General features: G+C 36.3%; 3 protein-coding genes and 2 long non-coding RNA genes across 5 annotated transcripts; all 5 read right to left on the bottom strand.

Annotated features, from left to right (window-relative positions):
• Window positions 1-322: 322 nt before the first annotated feature.
• Window positions 323-3586, bottom strand: cd40lg (CD40 ligand). The gene is made up of 5 exons (XM_053630580.1): window positions 3075-3586; window positions 1899-2033; window positions 1761-1782; window positions 1584-1661; window positions 323-1495 (listed from the first exon to the last, which is right to left on the bottom strand). Exons 1-5 carry the CDS (start codon window positions 3261-3263, stop codon window positions 1131-1133), a joined length of 789 nt encoding a protein of 262 aa, XP_053486555.1. The 5' UTR covers window positions 3264-3586; the 3' UTR covers window positions 323-1130.
• Window positions 3587-8093: 4507 nt separating this feature from the next.
• Window positions 8094-11187, bottom strand: vgll1 (vestigial like family member 1). The gene is made up of 4 exons (XM_053630643.1): window positions 10879-11187; window positions 10268-10459; window positions 9765-10157; window positions 8094-9161 (listed from the first exon to the last, which is right to left on the bottom strand). The coding sequence occupies exons 2-4, from the start codon at window positions 10455-10457 to the stop codon at window positions 9121-9123; spliced, it is 624 nt and encodes a 207-aa protein (XP_053486618.1). The 5' UTR covers window positions 10458-10459; window positions 10879-11187; the 3' UTR covers window positions 8094-9120.
• A 4400-nt stretch (window positions 11188-15587) lies between these two features.
• LOC128611280 (adhesion G-protein coupled receptor G6-like) lies at window positions 15588-17150 on the bottom strand. The gene is made up of 4 exons (XM_053630663.1): window positions 16644-17150; window positions 16278-16555; window positions 15811-15912; window positions 15588-15706 (listed from the first exon to the last, which is right to left on the bottom strand). Exons 1-4 carry the CDS (start codon window positions 16799-16801, stop codon window positions 15588-15590), a joined length of 657 nt encoding a protein of 218 aa, XP_053486638.1. The 5' UTR covers window positions 16802-17150.
• Window positions 17151-17160: 10 nt separating this feature from the next.
• Window positions 17161-19589, bottom strand: LOC128612066 (uncharacterized). The gene is made up of 5 exons (XR_008386667.1): window positions 19405-19589; window positions 18706-19007; window positions 18498-18601; window positions 18272-18393; window positions 17161-18187 (listed from the first exon to the last, which is right to left on the bottom strand). It is a non-coding gene; the product is annotated as an uncharacterized LOC128612066 (long non-coding RNA).
• Window positions 19590-19807: 218 nt separating this feature from the next.
• Window positions 19808-22438, bottom strand: LOC128612068 (uncharacterized). The gene is made up of 4 exons (XR_008386668.1): window positions 21781-22438; window positions 20074-20278; window positions 19915-19945; window positions 19808-19819 (listed from the first exon to the last, which is right to left on the bottom strand). It is a non-coding gene; the product is annotated as an uncharacterized LOC128612068 (long non-coding RNA).
• Between the last annotated feature and the right edge of the window lie 438 nt (window positions 22439-22876).

Genomic DNA, 22876 nt, shown 5'->3' with positions numbered 1-22876 from the left:
AAGCCTATTTGGCTTTGAGTGTGTGTGTGTGTGTATATATATATATATATATATATATATATATATATATATATATATATAATATATATAATGTGTGTGTGTGTGTGTGTATGTATATATATATATGTGTATATATATATATATATATATATATATATACACACACACATTATATATATATATATATATATATATATATATATATATATATATATATATATATATAATGTGTGTGTATATATATATATATATAATGTATATGTATATATATGTTCTTCTCACACATTTCTCACATATTACCATAATATTTTTTAAAAAGCCTGCAAGTCAGAATAGAAACAAAATTATGCATTTGATTTAAAAATTGTATTTTAATACAAAAATATAAATACATATTTGGACAGAAGGAACTTCCATTTAAAAATCCTACTTGCCATCTGTGGTTTATTCATCATGAAGTTTTACTGTGACACAGCTCATTTTAGAAATACATTGTAATCTTTTCTGCCATATAACAAGACCATATACCAATTTAGATTGAAACACAGGTTTTTCTGGCATAACCAGAATAGTTTCTATTAAATGTAGTGTCACGTTCAGTTCCAGAACAGCTAAATCATGATGATTTCAAATGACACAGAAGCTATTAAATAAGAGTAGTCTTTCAGGCTGGATTTCCCCTTTCATAAATATAGCTATGACAGTAGATAACAGAGAACATCAATAAATTATTTTGGTAGTAATACATTGAGAATATTCAAGAAAAGTTACATTTACACCACTTCTTTGAACCACACGTTTATAATTGCTGACAAATTTCTTGTATGGAAAAGGTTTACTGAATGGCACACATTCTCCTTTTTTCCTGCGAATCCAGTTAATGTTCCACTTCCTGTTAATGGTGTGTCAGAGTTTCCTCTGAACTTGCATTTTGGTGTAAATTTAAGGAAGAAGCTCTTCTCTTTAGTTGAAGTTCCAGCCTTCTTTTTCAAATAATTTCAAATAGTCAAATTTCATATAGTTATCAGTGCATGGTTATCCATGTACATCTGTAAAAATGGAGTCAGTTATAGCTCATATCCATTTTGTTTTGTGCTAGTAGATCCTCTTAGTTTTCAGTTAGTCTGCACTCAGTCTTGTAGCTTGAACAATCCAAACGTGGTAGAGTCCAAGTGCACCAAGCGCCTGTCGGTTACATTAAGAAACAGCGTCTGATCCTTCTCAAGTCTGAACACCCCTGTCTGCGAGGAAGTGCACAAATCGGGTATCGCACTGTTCCGAGGCAAGCTGCAGTAGGACTCGAGCAGTTTGCTATTTTTGGTCCATATGGTTTGCTTGAGTGGTGCTTTTTCATGCGCTTTGGAAAAGGTGACTTGAGATTGGATCAAATAATATCCAGGGTAGCGAATTGTCAGGACTCCTGATGTACTGAGGCTGATCTTTTCCATCACAGAGTAGGTTAGGTCCCACAACAGGGTATTGGACTGGTCCCTCACTGAGGAAAAAGCCGTAACGGGATAGATTAAAAACAATAAAAAATTTACATCACAAGGAGAGGATCTAAAATGAGTGAATATCCTTACCTTCAGTTTGTGAATTTGAACCTAACACCATCCTTGCTTGAGGTATAGTGGAGGATCCTGTTTCAGTCAACAAAGCCACTATAAGAAGGGAACAAGTTAATGGTCAGCTCAGACCCATCTAAAACAAGATGTTCACATGTTTCTGCATTCTGAAGCAAGACATAAAAATGTACCAACCTCTTCCTTCAGTTTGAGAGACCTAGAAAAGGGATCGTAACATAGATATTATTGAGAGTGAGCCCCATTATTGCGAAAGAAAAATACTATAAAGGTTAACAATGTCCTAACTGAAGGTCCAAAAAGAATCTTGCATACCTTTTTTATGACAGTCTTGTAGTTCTCAACGATCTTGCTGCAGTACTGTAGGTCTTCAGAGTTTAGGTTGTTTTCAGCACACTGCTGTAGTTGTCTTAGTGTGCTTATCTTGTTATCGTTGAGTCTGTCCTGCAGCTGCCATTAACACAGGAAAAGCCTCTTGTGAAAATGCTTGTATGCATTCAGTATTCACTCAAAACCACACTTCTCACAACCTATTGTTGCATATAAAAACGTGTATGATGCGGAATATGTGAAAATAATTATTCATATCGGTGTTTTGAATTGAGGCGTTTCTATTTTGTTCACTATGGTGAGTTAAATGTGGAAAAAGTTGTTGATTTTCAAAGTTTAATTATGACTATTATCCCTAACATGATTTGTGATCATTATATCCTTTGTGCACTTACAGTAAAACATACAGATTTGATCTAATTCAAAAATGAAATGAAAATTTCCAATCATATAAATTTATCTTATTCATAGCCAAATCACAATATGGGGAGGGCGTACTTTATTATGTCTTCTCAGAATTCATATTCTAGTAAATGGGTGAGTTATCAAAAATCTTTCATCACTTAAGCAACAGAGAAAGCTTTTTTTCCCTAGAAATTCAAGGTGTCTATAGTTTGAGATGTTTAGTAACAATGTCTTAATGATTAGATCATTGTTAAGGGGTTTGTTCCTTTGAAGTCGATCACGCTTGTTTGCTCATCAAACCACACGACTCAAGAAACCATGAAACAGTATTTTTTTTCTATGACAAGTTTCACATAAAATATGTTCTTTAACAGTGTATAACCTGTATGATGAATACCCCATACTGATAAATATATATAACGTGAATCAAAATTGAATCTAAAATGTATCATCATTGTTGGCTTTCCTATATGACACAATGGCGGGGAAAAAAGGCTTATTGAATTTTATTTTATCAGCATATCCTTATAAAACTTCTCTATATATCTCCAAGAAGTCAAACATCATCACAAAGAAATAGAATTTAAATATTTAAATTGAAAAGCATTGTAATATGAAGTATTTAAGGGGGAAAAAATAATATAACATATCTAAGACTGTACTCTAAAATGACTTGAAAACACACGTTTTTTACAGACTAGCAGACATTTTCCTTTGCGATATAAGCCCATAATCATTAAGTTTATGAATGCATACCTTGTTGATTGCATGGAACAGGTAGAGAAACCCTCCAAATGTCTGTATCATTAGCAGAAGCAGCAGCACTGACAAGAACTTGACTAATGGTGTGTTTGATGGGAGCGCTGGTCCTCCTCTGTGGCCTTGCCTTGGAGGTACCGGTGGAGGATTGAAGCTGCTGTGAAAGGTGTTTATCATAGTAGACATATTTGCAGGCAGCAGGATCCGCGATGTGAACACCAGATCCACCCATACAGGTCTGAAGAATGTCCTCCACCAACACAACACTTCATCTGAATGCAACTTCCTGGAAGCTCTGAACTTGTCTGATAGGCAAGCACCATCTCTGTGTGAATGTGTGTGTGTATTTTCAGACACAGATCCCCTTTTTTGTAAATCAAACTTTGGTTTGTGGAAGTGGGTTGTTTTTTATGTGTTTGTTTTGTTTTTTGTTTAGTTTAGTTTTTTTTTCCTGCCCATCAATTTTTACAATGACGGCATTTTCTGTGAAGATTTTTAGCAACTTCATGTATCCCTTAACTCCCTCTCAACCGAAACAACAAAAATATATGGGATTGTATATTTACCATGGAGATTGGACAAAATAGAATGAACCAAAAAAAAAAAATTCTTTATGTATCGATACCTTAGTATTGCTGAAAATATACTGCAATGACATGCGGCTGAAAGCCTGAGACAGACAGCTACCCACAGGAAGCCAGGCCACATACGAACACGTGGACCGCTCTGGTGATACTCTGCATATACACTCTAAATGGATATTTTTAAAAAGGCCCATGGCTATATATATATAATGTCAACAAGCGCCGAATCAGTAATGGCCCAGAATGTTCCGTTCACACAAAATGCGTTCATCAAAATCCTCACTTGATTTCCATCACCTGGAAAACTGTGTGTTTCTGCAGCTGAATTCGCAAATGCTTTCATACTTTCATGTTTCTTCTTGGTCCACATCTCCATGCTGAATATTTTAGCTCGTTTATATTCTTAGGTTTGTACGTGTGGACTTCAGAGCACAGGTTTTCAATAGAGTTTAAATAGAGAGACTGAGATGGTCATTGCAACACTGCAACAAAAAAAAGTCATCTTAGCGAATGAAAATATCTTGAATATATATCGCAAATGTATCTAGTATTACGCATTATAAGATAACAATAAACCAAATAAGGATCATTAAACCTATTTCTAGACATTAGGTTGTCATTTCAAGCTTGTAGTTTTCTTATTCTATTGGCAGATAGAAATAAATGCTTGAAATGAGCAAAATTATCTGCCAATAAAACAAAACTATTTGAGTACAAATGGCTTAAAATTGGTTGAATAATCTTACATTTGGTTTCCTGTGATGTTAATAATAAGAAGATAATAAGAATACTAGATACTAAATACTAGAGCTGTCTTTTTGTTCAGTGAACACACTTATTTTTGACTTCTTTCAACATATCTGTGTTGATTTGGAAGTATGTATGACTCGTCATCTTGGTGAAAGCTCTATTTATGGGCAAGTCTAAACCATTTGGCATCCAGGTTTTGTGCTGAAATATCCTGGTATTTAATAGAATTCATGATGCTATTAATATTCACACAAGCCCCTAAACCACCAAAACATCAACGCTCCACCTCCATATTTGCAGTAGTTGTCAGCGGTTATGTTTTTCCTTCTCATCTGACCACAAAACATAATGCCAATTATAGCGCTATTGATGCTCAGTGAAGTTCATGTGCTGCATTTTGTGAGACGTTCTGAGGAAGGGCTTCTTGCAAACAACTTCTTGGTGTTTAAAAGCTGATTTCAAAACTTGACAACCAAGACTCAACTACACACAATTCTAAAACTGTGGTCTTTGAACTCTTTCTGAAATTTCCAGCTGTTTCAGACACGTGAAACTTTCAGTTATGGCCCTAATTCTGGTGAATGGTATTTTTCATTGCTTATGTATTTTATATATACAACCCCAATTTCAAAAAAGTTGGAACGCTGTGTAAAATGTCAAATTTATTTACATTTCACACAGAGTCCCAACTTTTTTGGAAGTGGGGTTGTATATACAGTACCTAATGTATGCTGATCAACATTCATTTGTCACCTTTCTTTTGAAAGTTCTTTGGGTTTTCCTATAGTAATGGAAGACAAAGGAATTTTACATGTGGGCAACCTTTTATTTATTCCCCAGAGAAACAGGGCATGAATGCAACAATGTAGTTCCTTGGGACGTAGAGCTAATGAAAAATAATATGCTTTTCATCCATTCATGACCTTTTGTTAAAAAATATTTCTTATGGGTATCACAAAATTGGTATATATATATATTTTGGAAATTTTTTTATTATTTATTTATTTATTTATTTGTCCTATAGTTTGAATGGAAAGGTTGTGTAATGTTTATTTCATGCAATCATTTTTGCTGATTTTATGAAGGCACCAATAATAGATGAGGGTATGGTATTAAACTACAAAACTAAGATAATCTAGGTGGTATATATACATCCAGTTTTAGTTGAACACACCATAATGATGAAGTGGAGATAATATTTTCAGTCTTATCTTGGAAGATCTCATATAGGCTAATCAAGAGAAATAACATAATAACATAAAAATGTTTTTTTTTTTCTCTTCAAAATGTCATTAAAATTTTTTGTCTTTTAAGTGTCAAAAATGTTTCCACCATTTTTCTGATCACTGATAAGACAGTAAACACCGTCTTTCACTAGATGGCAATGTTGTGACAAATAATATAATTAAATAACTAAGATTTGGCAGAAAGATCATACCAGAAGCTCTACCTTCTTCCTAGTTAACTTCTTGTAGTCTCCTCCCTAATATTCAACAACTCCTACCCAAGAGATTTTAGTGGTGGACTGGACTCCAGCCCAAGTTCTTGTCCTTTTTACAGTTCCACAGTCACATGATTTAGCTGAGGGATTGGTCTGTGCTCAGAAAGTGTTACAGAACACTTCAGTCACCATTCTTGTATTGTATACACATAGGTGGAAAGTATCAAACTACATCTACTCTTGTTACAGTGGTTGAGTACATGGTTCACAGTAGCAGCACTTTTTGAGCATATTTTCACACTTAGTCCGTTTCAGTGTTCCAAGTGCTCTAGGATTGATGACTCAGCGAAATTTTGTGTATATGTGGGCAAACAAATGAACTCAGACCTCTCTAAAGTGAACTGTTTGTGGGTCATTTTGTGGTCCACTCGATTTGTGCATCGTGAAAACAAAGTGGTCTCAGTCCACTTCACATTTTGCTTTATAGATAAAGAACTTAAGGGTTGCTGTACATATGCAACTCCAGTTAGTCACCTAACAGAAAAACAACTCAAATGGCTTTGGCAGATAAACTAATACAGCCACTGTAGCACTAGCAATTATGCTATAGAGCTTAAGTTGTTAGGCAGCAGTAATAATAGTATTGTGTCAGTGACATGAGTATTAGTATATAGTATATGTGTAATGTATGTAGTGTATGCGGGTATTTTGTCTACCCCAACCACTCACATCAGCCAGTACTACAGTCAGTAGCTCTTTGGCCTGAAGTTGATTTTGATGGTTTAGTATCAAAAATGCTTCTGGTGTTTCACTTCAGATCTGTTTTGCCGGCTCTGATTTTCAGCCAAATGACAGCACCATGTAAAGCAACCATTTTGACTTACACTATTCATCTATCCATCTTCTACCGCTTACTCCTTCTTCAGGGTCACAGGGGAACCTGGAGCCAATCCCAGGGAGCATAGGGCACAAGGCGGGGTACACCCTGGACAGGGTGCCAGTCCATCACAGGGCACAATCACATACACACTCACACACCCATTTACAGTTCATACAATCGAACCCCGGACCCTGGAGGTGTGAGGCGAACGTGCTAACCACTAAGCCACCGTGCGCCCTCTTACACTATTCAGTGTTACACGTATTCAATATACAATATGGTAAAGGAACAACAAGTGGTCTGAGATCTCATCAGTACTAAAATTTCCCCCTTTACATTCTCTTTTTTAGTCCACTTGTATTGTGAACACCAAAAGCACTGATTTGCCATTTGCAGCTAGTTCCCTTTTGATTCCACTTTAACAGGGACAGAGTATGGTTCATTTAAAAAGTATATGAAAATACCCTAAATCTTAGTACTTAGTACTTACTTACATAGTACTACTTTTACTTTGAATTAAAAAAGTGTTAACTTTGCTACATTTTTTAAATGATGACTATTAATGAGTATAATAATAATCATCATTATCATGCATTTGACCCTGGAAGACTGTAAGCAAATTCAGATACAGTATGTGTCAATTTTAAATAAATAAACAAAGCCGTTTCCTGCTAAAAGGTATCTGCAGTAGCAATGTCTGAGACAATGGAGACAGATGAACATCCATGGGCCAATTTATCAGGTTCTTTCAGTTTTAAGGCTTCAAAAACAAGTGATACAAATTATGCAAGCCAAAACCTGTGAAGATATCAGCATTTCACAGCTCAACACCCAACCTGCAGAAACATGTACAGGTATGCTATTAGCTAGTTGAGTGAGTTAGACTAGCTAGCTAGACCTTTTGATGTTTTACAGTATTAAAGCTCTTTATTAAACTTAAGCTGTCCCATTGATGTTTAGAAGTGATTACCTGTTGTGTTAAATATATCTTAAGTGCTACTACAGCTTTTAAGATAGCGTGTAAGGAGTATCTTAGATAGCTAACTATGCTAGAAACATGTATGATTAAACATGAGCTAGCTAATGAACATAGAAAGCTACTGAAACCCTGGCGACATTTGACATTTGAAATCCAAAAATCTATTCCTTATATATGGAACATTTTCTGATTAGTCAACTGTAGACAACATATAAAAACCAGTTAGTTGCAAAAATGTACTTACTCAAGTAGTTTTTCACAAGATGACTTATGTACTCATAGTTACTCATAGTAATTTTCTTGATCACTTCTTTTACACAAGTGAATTATTACTGTAGTCGCAGTTCTTTTACTCTGTCAATGAGTTTTATGCATTTTCCACCACTTTGTACACGTATGTCATTTTATTTTAACGGGATAAAATATTCATGATCAATACATTGTTGTGTTTATTTGCATAATTTACAGTGGATCACAAAAAATTCTCAGCAAACATTGTACTTGTTAACTGTAATTTTGACAGAAGCCATATACTTATACTCTATACACTTTTAGCCCTAAACCATATATATATATATATATATATATATTTTATTCCACATACTATTATTTTACACATTATACAGCAGTTGGGCTCCAACTAAATTCATATATGTATACTTTTTACAGTTCATTTTCACCTAGGTTCACAAAGAAGCAAAAAGAAGTTCAGGCACCTCACACAAGTGAAATGAATTCTTTCAGACGAATATCTCGGGATTCCCCTCTGCAGAACGAAACTTGTTCAATTTTCTTTCATCTTTTCTACTATGTCAATATGATTTACATCATATTAAAAGAGTTGGTTAATTAAGAGGACAACTATAAACATACATCCAGAATGTGAATAAAAAATGTGCTCTTTTTTTTGTTTGTTTGTTTGTTTGTTTGTTGTTTATAACAGACATCAATTTCCCATATGGTCATTATTTATTTCTAAATTAATTTTGGTGTCTTTCATTCTAGACATGTTTATTTGTTTATTAACACATGGATTTACATGATCTGTGTCCATATGTTGATATTACGCTTGCCAAGAATAAGTAATCGAAAGGCTAATTAAATAAATATCTGGGTATGACCTGGCTTTCACAAACTGTCTGAAAGTCACTTGAAATGCTCTGTCTACAAGCAGAGGAACCACCAACCCCCATGTAGCTTAAGGGAAGTTCTTTTCAAACTCACTGTGCTGGGCTACGTGATGAGCTGGTTCTTGAACAGGTTTGTCTGCATGTAGTCAGGTACAGTGGCTTCTGAGTAAAGCATTTCAAAGCTCTGAACAAGTGAAACAGAGATAAGACTTCCGTGTTCTTGAGAATCAGGTTTTTGTCTCATAGGTAAAGATGTCTGAAAACTGCAACAGTGCTTCTCTAATACCAATATAAATCCTTCTTCTCCATCATTGGTACACCTAAAAAAAAAAATTAAAAAAAAACACGAAACAGGACAAATTACAGACATGAAGCGGTCATTTCAATGCTCAATACAAATCCTTTGTTCTGGTGTTCAAGTAAATCTTTATTATATGGTTTAAAAATAGGTGTTAGTACATTTTGCCCTCTCTGGCATTATTATTCCTCAAACTGTTGCCTCTGTCTTGCTCCTAAGGGATCCAAGTCTATATCTGGATTTCTGTAAAGCTCCTTTGTGATCATGTCTGTTGTTAAACATGCTGTACATTAATAATTCGATTGAATTATTGTCATAAAATGGGTTTATAGCTCAGTTCCATTCAGTCAGTGGATTTGACTATAGGCCATTGTTCTCGCAAAATGATTAATAATGCAAAAATATGCAGATTTAGGCATATTATCCTACTAAATCTTGAGGGAAAACCGAGTTCCTATATAAAATATTAACATGCATGATTAGATCTAATTAATAAGGACAGTGGAATTTACTATAAGTACTGTCAAAAATCAGGCCTACTGAAGCTGGAAACATTATAACTATGATAAATGTATTTTACCGTGAATAGTACAAAACCCAAAAACCTATGTATAAATTCCAATACCAGAGTCAAGGCTGTGATCTGGAGTCATCTGATCTCCAAATCCTGGGTGCCGGGTCCAGCCTGGTATGAGCTCCTGTTTGGAGGAGGCTACCATAACGGAGCCCAGTTCTGGCCGGTCACTGTGAAGCAGGTTTAATAGGGAATTATACTGATGATCTGCCACCATCAAACCCTCAGCAGACGCAGCAGAGGGATACACCATGGGAGGCAACACCAGACTTGTGCCCTGCCGTGGACCACCGTGCCAAACACTGGAGCTATCAGGAGTGTTAAGTGGCAGACGGGGGTTTGTCAGCAGCTCTTCATGGCTGCCAAGCCCAATTCGTCCTGAAGAAGCTGTGGGTTCAAAGCACATATGCGATGACATGTCCCAGTTACATGTACTTGGCTGTTCTGCAACACATCCAAAGAGAAATACTTCACTGTATGCATGTCAGTATGTATCCACTATCATCTTGTGTTTATAAGGTATTAAGATATTTAAAGATAAATGTGTGTGTTACCAGATTTGACCGATTTGCGGGGTTTCTTGTTTTTAGTGATGTCTCTCTTTGGTTTGTTGATATTTTCTAAGGCACGTGAGAAATGTGCATCTACCATGCTATTAATATCTCCCTGGAAGTAGGTGAGGAGTAGACTTCCTGATTGCTCCTCTGTTTTCCCAGCCACTGGACTCCCTGGTTGGTGCGCCATTACTGAGATTAGAGAGATTATAGTGTTTGTTAATTTACCCAGCTGTATGTGACGTCAAAAGTGAAAACTATGAATAAACACGTTTTATGTTTTCAATCTCCTCTGTAAAAATAAATAAATAAATAAATAAAACAGCAATTTTTTCCTTTACTTCTCTAAATTGGTTGCAACTGTGTAAGAGATGAAATGGACTTGTACTTGAATGAAAACAGGGAAACCACAGTCAAGTCATTGAATATTCAAAGAAACCACATTTTCTACAGAAATATAACTCCTTCAAGAAAAATCAGCATAAAATCTGCTTTCATGAATTGCTCCAGATAAAACGGTAGATGATCTACTCAAAGACTTTTTGTAATATTTGCAATGAGATTTGTAATGATTGCAGTTCCTGTATTTCTTGTGCTGCTTTCGTACTTACCTGCAATAAGAAGTCTGGTATTTCCACTCTGAAAAGTAAACGATTAGCCTGCTCAAAATCTGCCGCTGGATTTCATCTAGACATCTAGAATTAACTGGAAGGAAAAACAGAATCCTTTCCTTTGGTTGAACGGATTGTATTTTTCTTTAGCTATTAGACAGGGGGTTCCACTTAAGTGTTAGTGTCTTTATTTAATGATGCCTGATGCAGGTGTGTTCTTCCTGCAGTTCTCCCAGCATGAGCAGAATGTGCCTGAACTGGTCAAACCACACTGACGTTGAAGGGGAAAACGCGCTTCTTAGAAAACCACAGTGACTTCTGCAAGACTACAACTCATCTTGCTCTCAACACTTCATTTTACCTTTCCAGAATTTATTTCCACCAGTAAAATGGAATCAAGAGTAGATTCGTGTAGTGTTTGCGTTTTTCTCTCCAATGGAGAGATCTGTCATGGTTTTTAACACATTCAGAAGAAAAAAACCGTCGTGTTGCCAGGTTTTGACTACTAGTGAACTAGGATATATTGTTTACTTCAAGTCATATTCCACCCTGACCCCAGGATTATCACATACACACACTAATAAAAGCCCAGTAGCCTAAATCAGTTGTTCTCAAAGTGGGTTACCATGAATCATAGCCAGGGGGTCTGTGAATATTATTTTTTATTATTATTATTATTATTTCTAGGGCATGGAAATTACAACGCACCCCTATCAAAGTTATTATATTTATTACTGAGGTCATATATTATTAGCCTACTTGCCTGGTCATTTGAACAGGGTGGAACCCATTGAATGAGTACTTCAATAACTCAGAACCAGGTAGGCCCATAAATAATGTCAGCTTGGACCGAATGTGTTCTGAGAGTGGGAAGTTCAGGAATAAAAGCTCTGTGGCTTTACTATATAGACTGAATATTACTGTACACATTGAATGACTGGAACTAATATTTGAATAGTTGTATAGGACTACCTCTAGGAAACCTCAGTGTCTTAATGTCGAGATATAGCGAAAATTATCTTGTTTTCTTGAAGAACAGAATTGTTTGTTTTATGATCATGACGCAAACGATGAGAAAACAGCAGCAAGAAAACAAATTAAAATGAGCTTGTTTGTGTTATAATTCCATTTAATTTACTTTCGTTTTATTTCTTGCTGCACTGAAGTGGCAATATGTCACCAGTAGGGCTACTTAAATACAGAGTACTGTACAGGGAGGTCATATTTGAAGAAGAATTGCATTTACCAGATGACCAGATGACCAATGAATTACCAGATGACCAGTTAAAATTCAGGTACATAAAGGCTTGCATAAATATACAAGCCTTTATCGACAACCACACACTGCTCAAGAAGATCTCCTGATTATCAAGTGTCAGGCTAATCTAAGCATAAGTTATGTGATTGAATATAACAGGGCTTCGAAACATCAATTTGTTAGTATGACCGTCTAAATGAGCATTTTTGAAGTCTGAACCTGAAAACATGACACGACAATCTAGCCAATTGTTCTTTCTTTCTGATGCAGACCTACCTATAGCTGATCAAATGGTCTGTGGAATCGAATGACAAGATAGAATAGATATAACAGAGCATCCAGATGAAGGACTGCGGATGAGAGTCAATGAAATCCATGGGTATGTGGAAATCTCCATCTTTCAGGTCTCAAATCGTCACCAATCAATAGTTTCTGTTTACCACTCGCATCACAACCAATATGTGTAATACACAAAATAGTAAGTAAGTAAGTACATTTTATTTATAGAGCACATTTAAACACAGCAAAGCTGACCAAAGTGCTGAACAGAGTAAGACAAAGTTAAATAGAAAACAGAATAAAACCAAATAGAGACAGACAATAGACAACAATGCAGAAAATTTGATTAAAACACCTGGGAAAAGAGATACGTGTTCAGCCTCTTGTTAAAAATGATAATTGAGGGTACAAGACAGATGTCTAGTGGCAAGTGATCGTGGTTAAGCCTCTGAGTTACTGATCAGAAGGTCATGGGTTCACGCCCCAGCAATACCAAGCTGTTGTACCCTTGAGCAAGGCTTGTAACCCTCTCTGCTCCAGGGGTGCTGTATCATAGCTGACCTTGAGCTCTGACCCCAGCTTCCTGATGTGCAAAGAAAAGAATTCTGCTGTAATGTATATGTGATTAATAAAGACTCATTACCATTATAAATGAGAAAGCTGTATCCCCATTAGTTTTTAAACGGGATCGAGGGACAGGCAAAAGAAACCTAGCAAAATGGCAGTTATTTCAAGGAATAACTGCCATTCAAGTTATTTCAAGGTTTCTTAGTTCCAGAATAGCAGATTCTACCTACTTTTTTGGTATCAGAAATAGCTTGAAAAGCACTATAATCAGGAAATTTGGCCCATGTACTTTCTCTCTTGCCTGTTTATCTAGCAGCAACTGCACATCTGCAGTCAGTATAGTCAGTGGGCTTGGTCTTATACCTTTGTGGGCTGAACCATGTGTTTGGTGCTGGTTGACAGTGAAATCATAAAGAGGGGAGCCAATATTTTCAGACACACTTTTGGCATTTTCAGCGACTCATGCACAGTTAGTGCTGTGTCACACCCTGATCCATTTGTGTGCTCTGGGCTGGCACAGAGGCACCAACATGGCCTGCATTGTATTTAGCATCTCCTCCTATCTGTTGTTGCAGCCTCTGAAATCCAAGTTTGCATTAATAGTGACATACCAGAAGAGGGCGCCTGAAGGCAACTTGCTGACTCAAATGTTTCAATCATGTTTCAGACAGAAGGAAGTGACAGCCTAGTGCCTCCTGGTATTCTGTGCTAAAGGGCTTTCCAGGTACTAGAACCAGATGGCACAGATAGTTTTAAATAGGTACGTCTGCCAGGGGAACTGATCTCAACCCTAGTGCTTCTGCATATTTTGCTGTAGCCAGCATATGCCATTTTATCAGATCACAAGTTCAGTGCATTTTCAAATGTGCATAACAGCTCTCTGATCAATCTTGTACATTATGGCATAGCATAGTCTCACTCTCTCTTGGATACATGATGAACTGTGTTAGGTATTCGATCCGTTGTGTAAGGTGGAACGTTTATAGCTGTGCCCATCTGTGTTCCTGCTGCAGCAATGCAGCAAAGACGTTTACTGTTTTTTATTTTTAGAGGGCTCACTGGCTATATCTACTGTTCGCTTTGTTCCTTGTTGTTATACTGCAGCATCTGAGGTAGGTGAATAGTTAGTAATAGTGCATTGATTCATGTGTGTCTCCACTGGGGCCTAAAACGGTCAATATATCTGCCCTGTAAATGCAAAAGGTTGAGAAAGTTATGATGTTATGAAATTGTTCAATTAGTTATGCTCATAGCCCTGTGTCCACAGCACCAATGTTTCTACTATAGACCACATGTTTGTTTTAACAACACAGTCAAATCTGGTCAAACACAGTCAACTGCACCGCTGCTTATAACGTGTGGTGTAGTAAAATCCATAAAACCTTGTACATTTTATCTACTGCTTATCTTCTGAACAAATAATTATTTGAGGTACACACTGTTTTACATTTTAGTGTAACCACCAGAAGTTGTAGAATATGACAAATTATCAACAACATGTATTTTCTTGACATTTGCAACCTTTCTTATAGGGTATTAATTAGAGATGCACCGATGTATCGGCCGATAAAGGCAATTTGTCACACTATGGGCCATCGGCCGATAGTTTAAAAACATCCGATGATCAGGGCCGATTATATCCGGTCAATCAAAAGAGGGCGGGAAAACACATCGATTTTGTGCTGTATGTAAAGATGATGTGTCTTGTGTTGAATGACGACAAAACTGCAGTTTGTAAGCTCTGTAAACTCTGCACCGCTAAAATTTTACACCGGAAGTGAGCAGCAGTGAAGTTTCAGCGTCGAGCCTAATTTTATTTTTTTTGCTGCGCTGCTGGCGCTGAATTAAAGCACCAGTACACGGTTGAAAGATTTAAATGAAGATGAGTTGACAAAAAAGTATATATTGCACAAAAAATATATATTTGTAGAGTAGTGTATTTCATATCCAGTTAATTTTAATATATAAAAAGGTTTATATTATATATTACCATGTTCAGTGATGAAGTGGAAATGATTTTGTTTGTGGTGAGTGAATGTGAGACTAACAGGAGGTTTTTTAGAATTCAGTCAATGTTAATATGAATTAATAACATTCAATAAGTTAATAAATCTTATTTTAATCTTCAGAGTTTAGTTCGTGTGTTAATGTTAATTTGGGTAATGTGTTTTCTGTTTATGAGACCAGTTACTGTGAAACAACTTGCTGAAATGGAGAGAATAAAGTTTTTATTTGTATTTCTTTCAGAATTGTGGAGTTAATTATTATTAATTTAAAAGAAGGCATAAAAAGCAGAACAATCGGTATCGGCCGATATCACTCTGAATAATCGGTTATCGGTATCGGCTGAGAAATTTCATTATCGGTGCATCTCTAGTATATATACACATACTCTAGTATTAATACATGGGAGGCATTTCACAAATAAGTGCAAATAAGACTGCATATTAAAAGTGCTGGCGAAGATATTGAATTAATAATTAGCAGAAAATTGTACAGAATGAATCACTTGTGAGCTCACTGTCCTCATTTTAGTTAAGTAGACATGTTGGGTCAAATTCGCACCGTGCAACTTCCATACAGTGAATGCTGCTGTCTTTCATCTTTAATTTTCATCTTTCTGGCTGCTCCTGGAAATCTTCTGTTCACTTGTGGTTTCAGATGGGGTGTGAGCTAGTTTTACACTCTTAGCTCTACCACCCAGCATCACTGAACCACTCCAGTCTGAGGTTAAAAGGTAAAACAAACAAAAAAGGGTTTTTCATTTTAATTAGCATGCAACAAACTCCAGGTGTGAAAAAAAAAGTACAGCTCGCTTAAATTCCAACCTGAGTAGCCACTGAGTTTAAATCTTCCACAACAGAGGTGAATTCTCCACTGCTTACGTACATTCTCTTTCATGAGGCAGTGGAACAGAAATATAAAAAAGCCTGAAACAAATACAAAAATGTCAGGTAGGTCAGTGGGATTGTGATTAAGTGAAAGTCTATCCTGATACGAAAGTCTGGACTGGTGCACAGATGACAGGATTTTTATTATTGTGTTAGTTATAATATTAAGCAAAAGCATACATGTCAAGTCTCATGGTTTTACACAGTTTACTTAGTTAAGAATTTGGCCACAAAGCAGTAAAGATGTGAGAAATCATACGAAGACAGAACTTTGGAAACTTACACAAATTAAAAACAAAGTCTTTTTCTTGTGCATCTCATGAAGTACTTCTAATGAAAATGATTGTTTACTACGGTACACCATCGTTTATCCTTGTTTTTTGTGACTCCTTCTGCTTTCTTACCTTGAAGAGTATTGAGGAGTGAGAAGAGGTAGAGGAAAGGGACTCGCATCGGGCCCCAGGTGAAGAAGGCCAGCATCCAGGTGAGACCCAGCAGAAAGGTGAGGCTGGCCACCACACGCATTTCATGCAGCATTCTGCTGCACCGGCCTTCTTTACTGAGCTGCATGCCTCGTATCTGCACCAGCACCACACCCAACACACTGATGTTGCAGATCAGGATCAGCACCACGAACGCCACCACCGTCACATAGAATGCCATGTCATTCTGTAACCAGCAGCTGCAAAACATATAAGATGTATAGAGGTGTTTTATAGAGGCAGGTCTGAGTCAGGATTTCCATGTATATTGATTATTAACACACTTACAAAGATGAGAAATCTTCAGCTAGTGTTTGGGAATGAGTTCTACCGTAGCAGTTTTTATCCACAGCAAGCACTACACTGACAATTATCAGAGGTAAACCTGGAAAGAAGCATTCAAATATTAACCTCACCCAGATATAATCATTTTGTAACCTATCCATTTAGCTTTTAAGCAACACTGACTATGTTTACATGGACAGCAGTAATCTAATTGTTGACCTTATTCTGAATAAGATAATATTCTGATTAAGGTGTTTACATGAGTCGCTTTTAGAATACTCCTTTCATGTTCCTGTTTTACATGTTATAGAACGTAGATTGATCTAACGTCACACGTCATGACACGCCACGCCACACCGTCTGACGTTCCCTCCAGAATTTCACGTATCGACATACAGTTCATCTTCGTTATGGTACCGTATACAGTTTTAGGTGTTTCAATTTTAATTTTATGAAAGCTTCAGGTGCAGTTAATTATTTGTTTATAGCATTAAACATGCAAATAGACGACTGCTTGAAGCCGTGGGCTGCATCCGAAACCGTGTACTTACCTGCTATATAGTAGCTGAGATACATGTATTTCACCTTCTATACAGAAGGTAAGTACACGGTTTCTGACTCAGCCGTGCTCTCTTGCTTGCCGTCAAACTATTGAGCACTGCCGTGTGTATGTGTGTGTGTGTGTGTGTGTGTCTTGTGGCAAAATGCGGTGAAAATTCCCACACGACGTTAATAGTGTGATTAAGGTGTGTACATGTCTGTAATGCACTTCGATAATGCGAGTAAAACAGGAATACTCCACATGTCTTAATTCGATTTGTGTTTACTTCGAGTATGATTTCAGTCGGATTAAGGTCATCAATAATCACTGTTTACATCTTAGATACTTAGTCAGAGTATCGTCTTAATCGGGTTAATATCGGAATATTGTTGTCCATGTAAACGTCTAGTGCCAGAGTTAAGCTGCTTTGTGTCTTCCCAACAGCTCTGCCATCACACAAAACCTAGTGGGTCCAATGACATGTGGAAAAGTCAGCCCTGTTCTTCAGTATTATATTCAGTATTGAGGCTTAATAATTATTTGAATCAGAGATTTTAGAGCACTAGCAACACAAAACACAGGCTGTGTACTTGGCTATGTTTTCAACACCCGCTGCATATTTTGTGACATGTCTCAAATACATATAATGTGATTCTATCCTCCACTAAATTCGACTTTGCTTTCATTCAATTCATTTGATAAGGAAACTATACAAGTATATCCTTAAAAAGTCTCACCCCATCCAAGAATACAAAATTTAAGGATGTAGGAGGAAACATAGACATTAAAGACTTTCACAAAAGCCAGGTACATGTTGATCGCCTCTAATCCCATCCAAGTAAATGTGGCCAGGAAGAAGTAGTGAAGAATGGCAGCCGTAGCGATACAGAGGCCATAGTTGTTAAATGAAGCAAGCCAAGAATTAATCAGAAAGAGCATGTTGAGACCCAGCAAGGCCCCTGCGAGGTTGATAAGAATCTTAGATGGGTAATCCCGCCGCAGCTTTCTGTAGAATGACAGGAAAGAGAATTATGGAGCTAGAAGTCTATCACTTGATACTAATAATTCAGCAAAGGCTGTGTTAACTCACTCAAAGGCCATATAAGTCAGCAAGGTGACGCCTAGAAAGAGGGAGGACAAGCCACAGCCCAGGTATGTAATAATTGTGAGAATCATGTCATCTTTGGGGTTTATTGGTGTTTTGGATATATCCTGGAAGACAAGACAGAATAAGAGGCGGGGGTTTTATGGATTTTAAACAGTTATTCAGTATATTCAATATACTGTATATTAGAATATGCACAACGTCTGCTTACCAGCAGCACTCCAAAATGTGTGAGGTGAAAACAGAGGCAAGATGTATGAGTGGCGTTGCTATATTTAACCTGGCATCCATTACCATCCCAACCACCTTTTCCGTCTGTCACACAGACAAATACATCATGAAATAAACTGCAGGTTCCCACTGATCCTATGGATAGATAGATCTCATGAATAGATAGAACATTATAAAATGAATCTCACCATTCCTCTCTAAGTTCCAGTAGACACACTGGACCGTGTCATGGTCCTATAAGAAAGGAAGTGTAGATTTGTGACTAAAACGAATTTAAGGACAACACTGGGGAAATATCACATATGACAACTGCAGGAAAAGATCAATGGTACATTACACTTTCAATGAGAGATTAAATGTTGTTACAGACCTCTTTGTGCTGAAGATGAAGGAGAGTGATTACAACTGGGTCCCTCAGGTCAATCACACTAGCATTGGTCACACTGGCAGAAACCACGTAGGAATTCAGCACCAGGCTACTATTATGGTCCTACAGATAGGATTTCAAGGGTGATTCCATATATTTCGTTCCTTTTAAAAAGGTTCTTGTCACTAGGGTCATACCCTCAAGGGTACATTGTTCATTTAGTATGTAGCTTGTATCTTTAGTATGTAGTACATTTCACCTGACAGTGTGAATCTGTATCAATGAAACTACTTTTGAAACATTTAAAAGTACATTGTTAGAACTTTAGGACTATTGCTTATACCTTATATGTTTTAAAGGTGTCTCATTGACAAGCAATGGTATAGTTTTTTATTTTGTTATTGTTGTTGTTTTCTTAAAGAATGTAATATAACACATTTCAAGAACATAAATTAATGAGGATAAGAAAGCAAGGACGAACTTGATATTGATATGTGCAAATTGTGGAGGTGGCTGTTACCTGGAATAGATTTTCTATGCCATAGAAATGAAACTGAACACGACTTCTTTTGCTCTGGGGGAAGAAGGTCTCCAGGGCAACCGGTAAGGATATGGATACCACAGTGCCACTGTCAGACTGCTCAGCAAAGGTCTGGTTAATAAATATCTGCAATGGAGAGGAGAAAATATCTATTCCAGAACATCTTTTCCACTGCTGTTGTTAAATACAAGCGCAGTATTTATTCAAAAGGTTATTTAAGGGACTCACCTCAGGAGGAAGGCCTGCCTGAAACGAGGACACTCCAAATGTGAGTCCTTGGAAAAGCAATGGATCTAGATTGATGAGCTGCAATGCCAATGAAGGAACTGTGGTGTTGTGATAGTCTCCAGAGAAATCCATCCTGTTTCCTACTTGGTTAGTAATAGAGAGAATTCTGAACCACAGATAAAAAGAGGACAGAGAGAAAACAGAACATGTAACATCTAAAGGATTCCGAAACTGTTTACATGTTTGGTTTACTTGGTGTACCTGTGACACTATCCAAATCATTGTACTGATGCTTCATGATGTTCACATGTCACCAGTAAGATTAGAAAGATGCAGCCTCTTCAAATCTTTCAACTAATTTAAAAGCAATTCGACTGCACATGCATCATTATAAGAGATTACATATAACTGTATACTTACTTATTCGTGGCTTCAGCAAGAAAAGATGTGAAAACACAGAGATCTGAAACCACGCTTATAATGTTGTTTGCCAACTGAGTGGTCATGATACCGACATGTGCGACATCAGACAATTTCTGCAACAGAGTGTTCAGCTGAGATGTATTCAAGTCTGTCTGGTTCTGCAGCAAATTTTCAATCATGTCCACAATATCAGCCGAATTGCCTGGTGTAGATGAAATATAGAAGTTTTTCCAGATCAGTTGAGGCAGATGTCCTGAATTTATATATTTCTATAAAGCTGTCCGTTGTTAAAAGCGCTATACAAATAAAACTGAATTGAATTGAGTTGTATAGACTGAAGATGTCTAGCTTAAGAATGAAGAAAGGCTAGATACAGTGCTCTTCAGAATTATTGGCAAAAATCATTGTATACATTAACCATTACATACAATATTTTACTCTTTCTACTCAAATAGTCTGTGAAACTATTTCTCCTTGTTCTCACAACAAATAATTCTCATTACAGCCACTTTTTAGAAAAAACACATCAAAATATATTTGCTAAAGGCATTTGCTAAACCCCTTAAGGAATTGTCAACTTAATAAAACAAATCAAATAAAATGCATAATTTGCTCTCATTCCCCATGAACATTGTTGTTGCCTTTAACCATGCCCTGTTTCCATTGGGTATACATTTATACTGGATATAAATTTAAATTTATCCATTGAGTACTAATATATACTGATCGGAAGGTCATGAGTTCAAACCCCAGCACCGCCAAGCTGCCACTGCTGGGCCCTTGAGCAAGGCCCTTAACCCTCAACTGCTCAGATGTATAAATGAGATAAATGTAAGTCACTCTGGATAAGGGTGTCTGCCAAACAGCATAAAATGTCAAACATAAAAATAAATTTGCAGACATGTAAAATGCCTTTGCGATGCACAACCATGTTAAAAACCGAAAAACTTTCAAGAAACAGATGATTGTTGTCCTGCACAAATCTGTTCATGCATATAAAATATATAGCCTATAAGCATTTAAGAACAATTAGGGCCGAAAGAGACTGAAGATCACAGGTAGTTGATTTTGTGGTTGTCAAGTTTCAAAATCAACTGGTAACAAAACCTTTCTTAGCAACAAACAGTTACAAGAGAGACGCCTTTCTTTTGTGAGCATCTCACAAAATGCAGTGCCCAAACGTCATTTCAGATGAGACAAAGAACTAAATTTTTGGTCATGCACACTATTAGCATGTTTGGCAACAAATGGTTAATGCATACAAGGAAAAGCACTGTCGGTGCTGTTATTCTAACTATGTTCATGAGGGGCACCAGTAATTTTGGCATATAATCATAGCTTTGTAAATTTAATAATTATGATGCAATTATATACTACTAACATAATATTTCTAATTATAATGAAATATTATATATTTATATATATATATAAATTTATATATAAATATATATATATATATATATATATATATATATATATATATATATATATATAATTATATAGTTATATATAACTATATAATTACATAACTACGTAAGACACCAGATTATAATTTATTGATGAATTTATGGAATTATAAAACTGGAGAGGCAACAATCTAGATAACAGATATCTTAAATAAAACAAAATAAATAATTAGAATAAATATAATATATTTATTCTAATATATTCTATTCTATATTCTATTCTATATAATGCACTTACTTGCTGTAACTGTGACACTTTCTAAATCATTGATGTCTGTCAAAACTTTCTCACACTTGGACAAATCTGGTGGATCCCAAATTGCTTCTTCAGTGCTGTCATCTAGTTTACTGTGGGGGAAAATTATTTACTTACGTGTTCAGAGAACATGAACTTCAGGGAAGTCAGAGAACTACAGTAATCACAACAGCCCAAAAGCAAATATACCCAAAGCTAACATTGCCAACATCATATATTAAACACAGGCTCCATAAAATAAATTAGCTGTACCTTAGTTATTAAATTTTCATTGTTATCTTCATCTGTCCAAGGATTAATATTTGAATGCATTATCTTCAAAAGCTCATTTCTGTTTTGAGGCATATTGCTTCTCATAAGCTTGTTTAAAAAAAAAAAAAAAAAAAACCCCAGCAATCGATCCAACAATCATAAGGTTGTGTATTGTATATAGAGTGTGTCCTGTGACGCAAATACTTATGGAAGCAGAATTAACTGTGAAGCTTTTAACACGCTGTGGAAAATCCACTGTGTTAAAAAAGTTATATTCCTGCTATCATTAACTAGGAATTTCTAATAACAACTAGCAAAACCATCCTTTGTGTAAAATTACATAATGTCACGTTATAGTTGATATGTTTCATATGCATAATAATATACTGTACACTATTTAATAATTATAATATCACGCAGTTTGCTTCATTTGGCAATCAAACACAAGCGATGGAGTTCATTTTAGCACAAAGCTGAAGTCAGTCAAACAATAAATATAATTAATCTTTTAATCTGAAGAAGATGAACTTGGAATAGAGGACCAAGTATTTCAGTGCAGGTAGAATTCTAACCAGTGGTGCGACATACGGAGTAAAGATGTAAACTGCTTACCAAAGTCTTACAGCATCATGATGTCCCTTCTCACACTTCATCACACATTTGTTCTGAGCTGGTGTGGAGGGCCATATATACTGGCCATGAACTGTTAGCGTGGTATCCTCTCGACAAAACCCAGGCTCTGGAAGGAAGGCAGGAAGGAAGGAAGGAAGGAAGGAAAAAAGAAAGAGAGAGAGAGAGAGAGAGAGAGAGAGAGAGAGAGAGAGTA

This window comes from Ictalurus furcatus, chromosome 8, assembly GCF_023375685.1.
Source record: "Ictalurus furcatus strain D&B chromosome 8, Billie_1.0, whole genome shotgun sequence".
NCBI classification, from domain to species: domain Eukaryota; kingdom Metazoa; phylum Chordata; class Actinopteri; order Siluriformes; family Ictaluridae; genus Ictalurus; species Ictalurus furcatus.
The sequence above is the reverse complement of the archived record's forward strand: the minus strand, read 5'-3'. Positions and strand labels throughout refer to the sequence as shown.

What these genes read in the sequence shown, in the direction of transcription:
- cd40lg (XM_053630580.1), bottom strand. Translation starts at nt 3,263, where the DNA reads ATGTCTACTATGATAAACACCTTTCACAGCAGCTTCAATCCTCCACCG. An exon ending in TGTTCCATGCAATCAACAAG is followed by an intron (nt 2,034 to 3,074) that starts GTATGCATTCAT and finishes TGTTAATGGCAG; the next exon opens with CTGCAGGACAGACTCAACGA. An exon ending in ACAAGACTGTCATAAAAAAG is followed by an intron (nt 1,783 to 1,898) that starts GTATGCAAGATT and finishes TCCCTTTTCTAG; the next exon opens with GTCTCTCAAACTGAAGGAAG.
- vgll1 (XM_053630643.1), bottom strand. Translation starts at nt 10,457, where the DNA reads ATGGCGCACCAACCAGGGAGTCCAGTGGCTGGGAAAACAGAGGAGCAA. An exon ending in CCGCAAATCGGTCAAATCTG is followed by an intron (nt 10,158 to 10,267) that starts GTAACACACACA and finishes GATGTGTTGCAG; the next exon opens with AACAGCCAAGTACATGTAAC. An exon ending in AGATCACAGCCTTGACTCTG is followed by an intron (nt 9,162 to 9,764) that starts GTATTGGAATTT and finishes TTTTTTTTTTAG; the next exon opens with GTGTACCAATGATGGAGAAG.
- LOC128611280 (XM_053630663.1), bottom strand. Translation starts at nt 16,801, where the DNA reads ATGGATAGGTTACAAAATGATTATATCTGGGTGAGGTTAATATTTGAA. An exon ending in GCTGAAGATTTCTCATCTTT is followed by an intron (nt 16,556 to 16,643) that starts GTAAGTGTGTTA and finishes TATGTTTTGCAG; the next exon opens with CTGCTGGTTACAGAATGACA. An exon ending in TAAACTCAGTGGCTACTCAG is followed by an intron (nt 15,707 to 15,810) that starts GTTGGAATTTAA and finishes TTTTAACCTCAG; the next exon opens with ACTGGAGTGGTTCAGTGATG.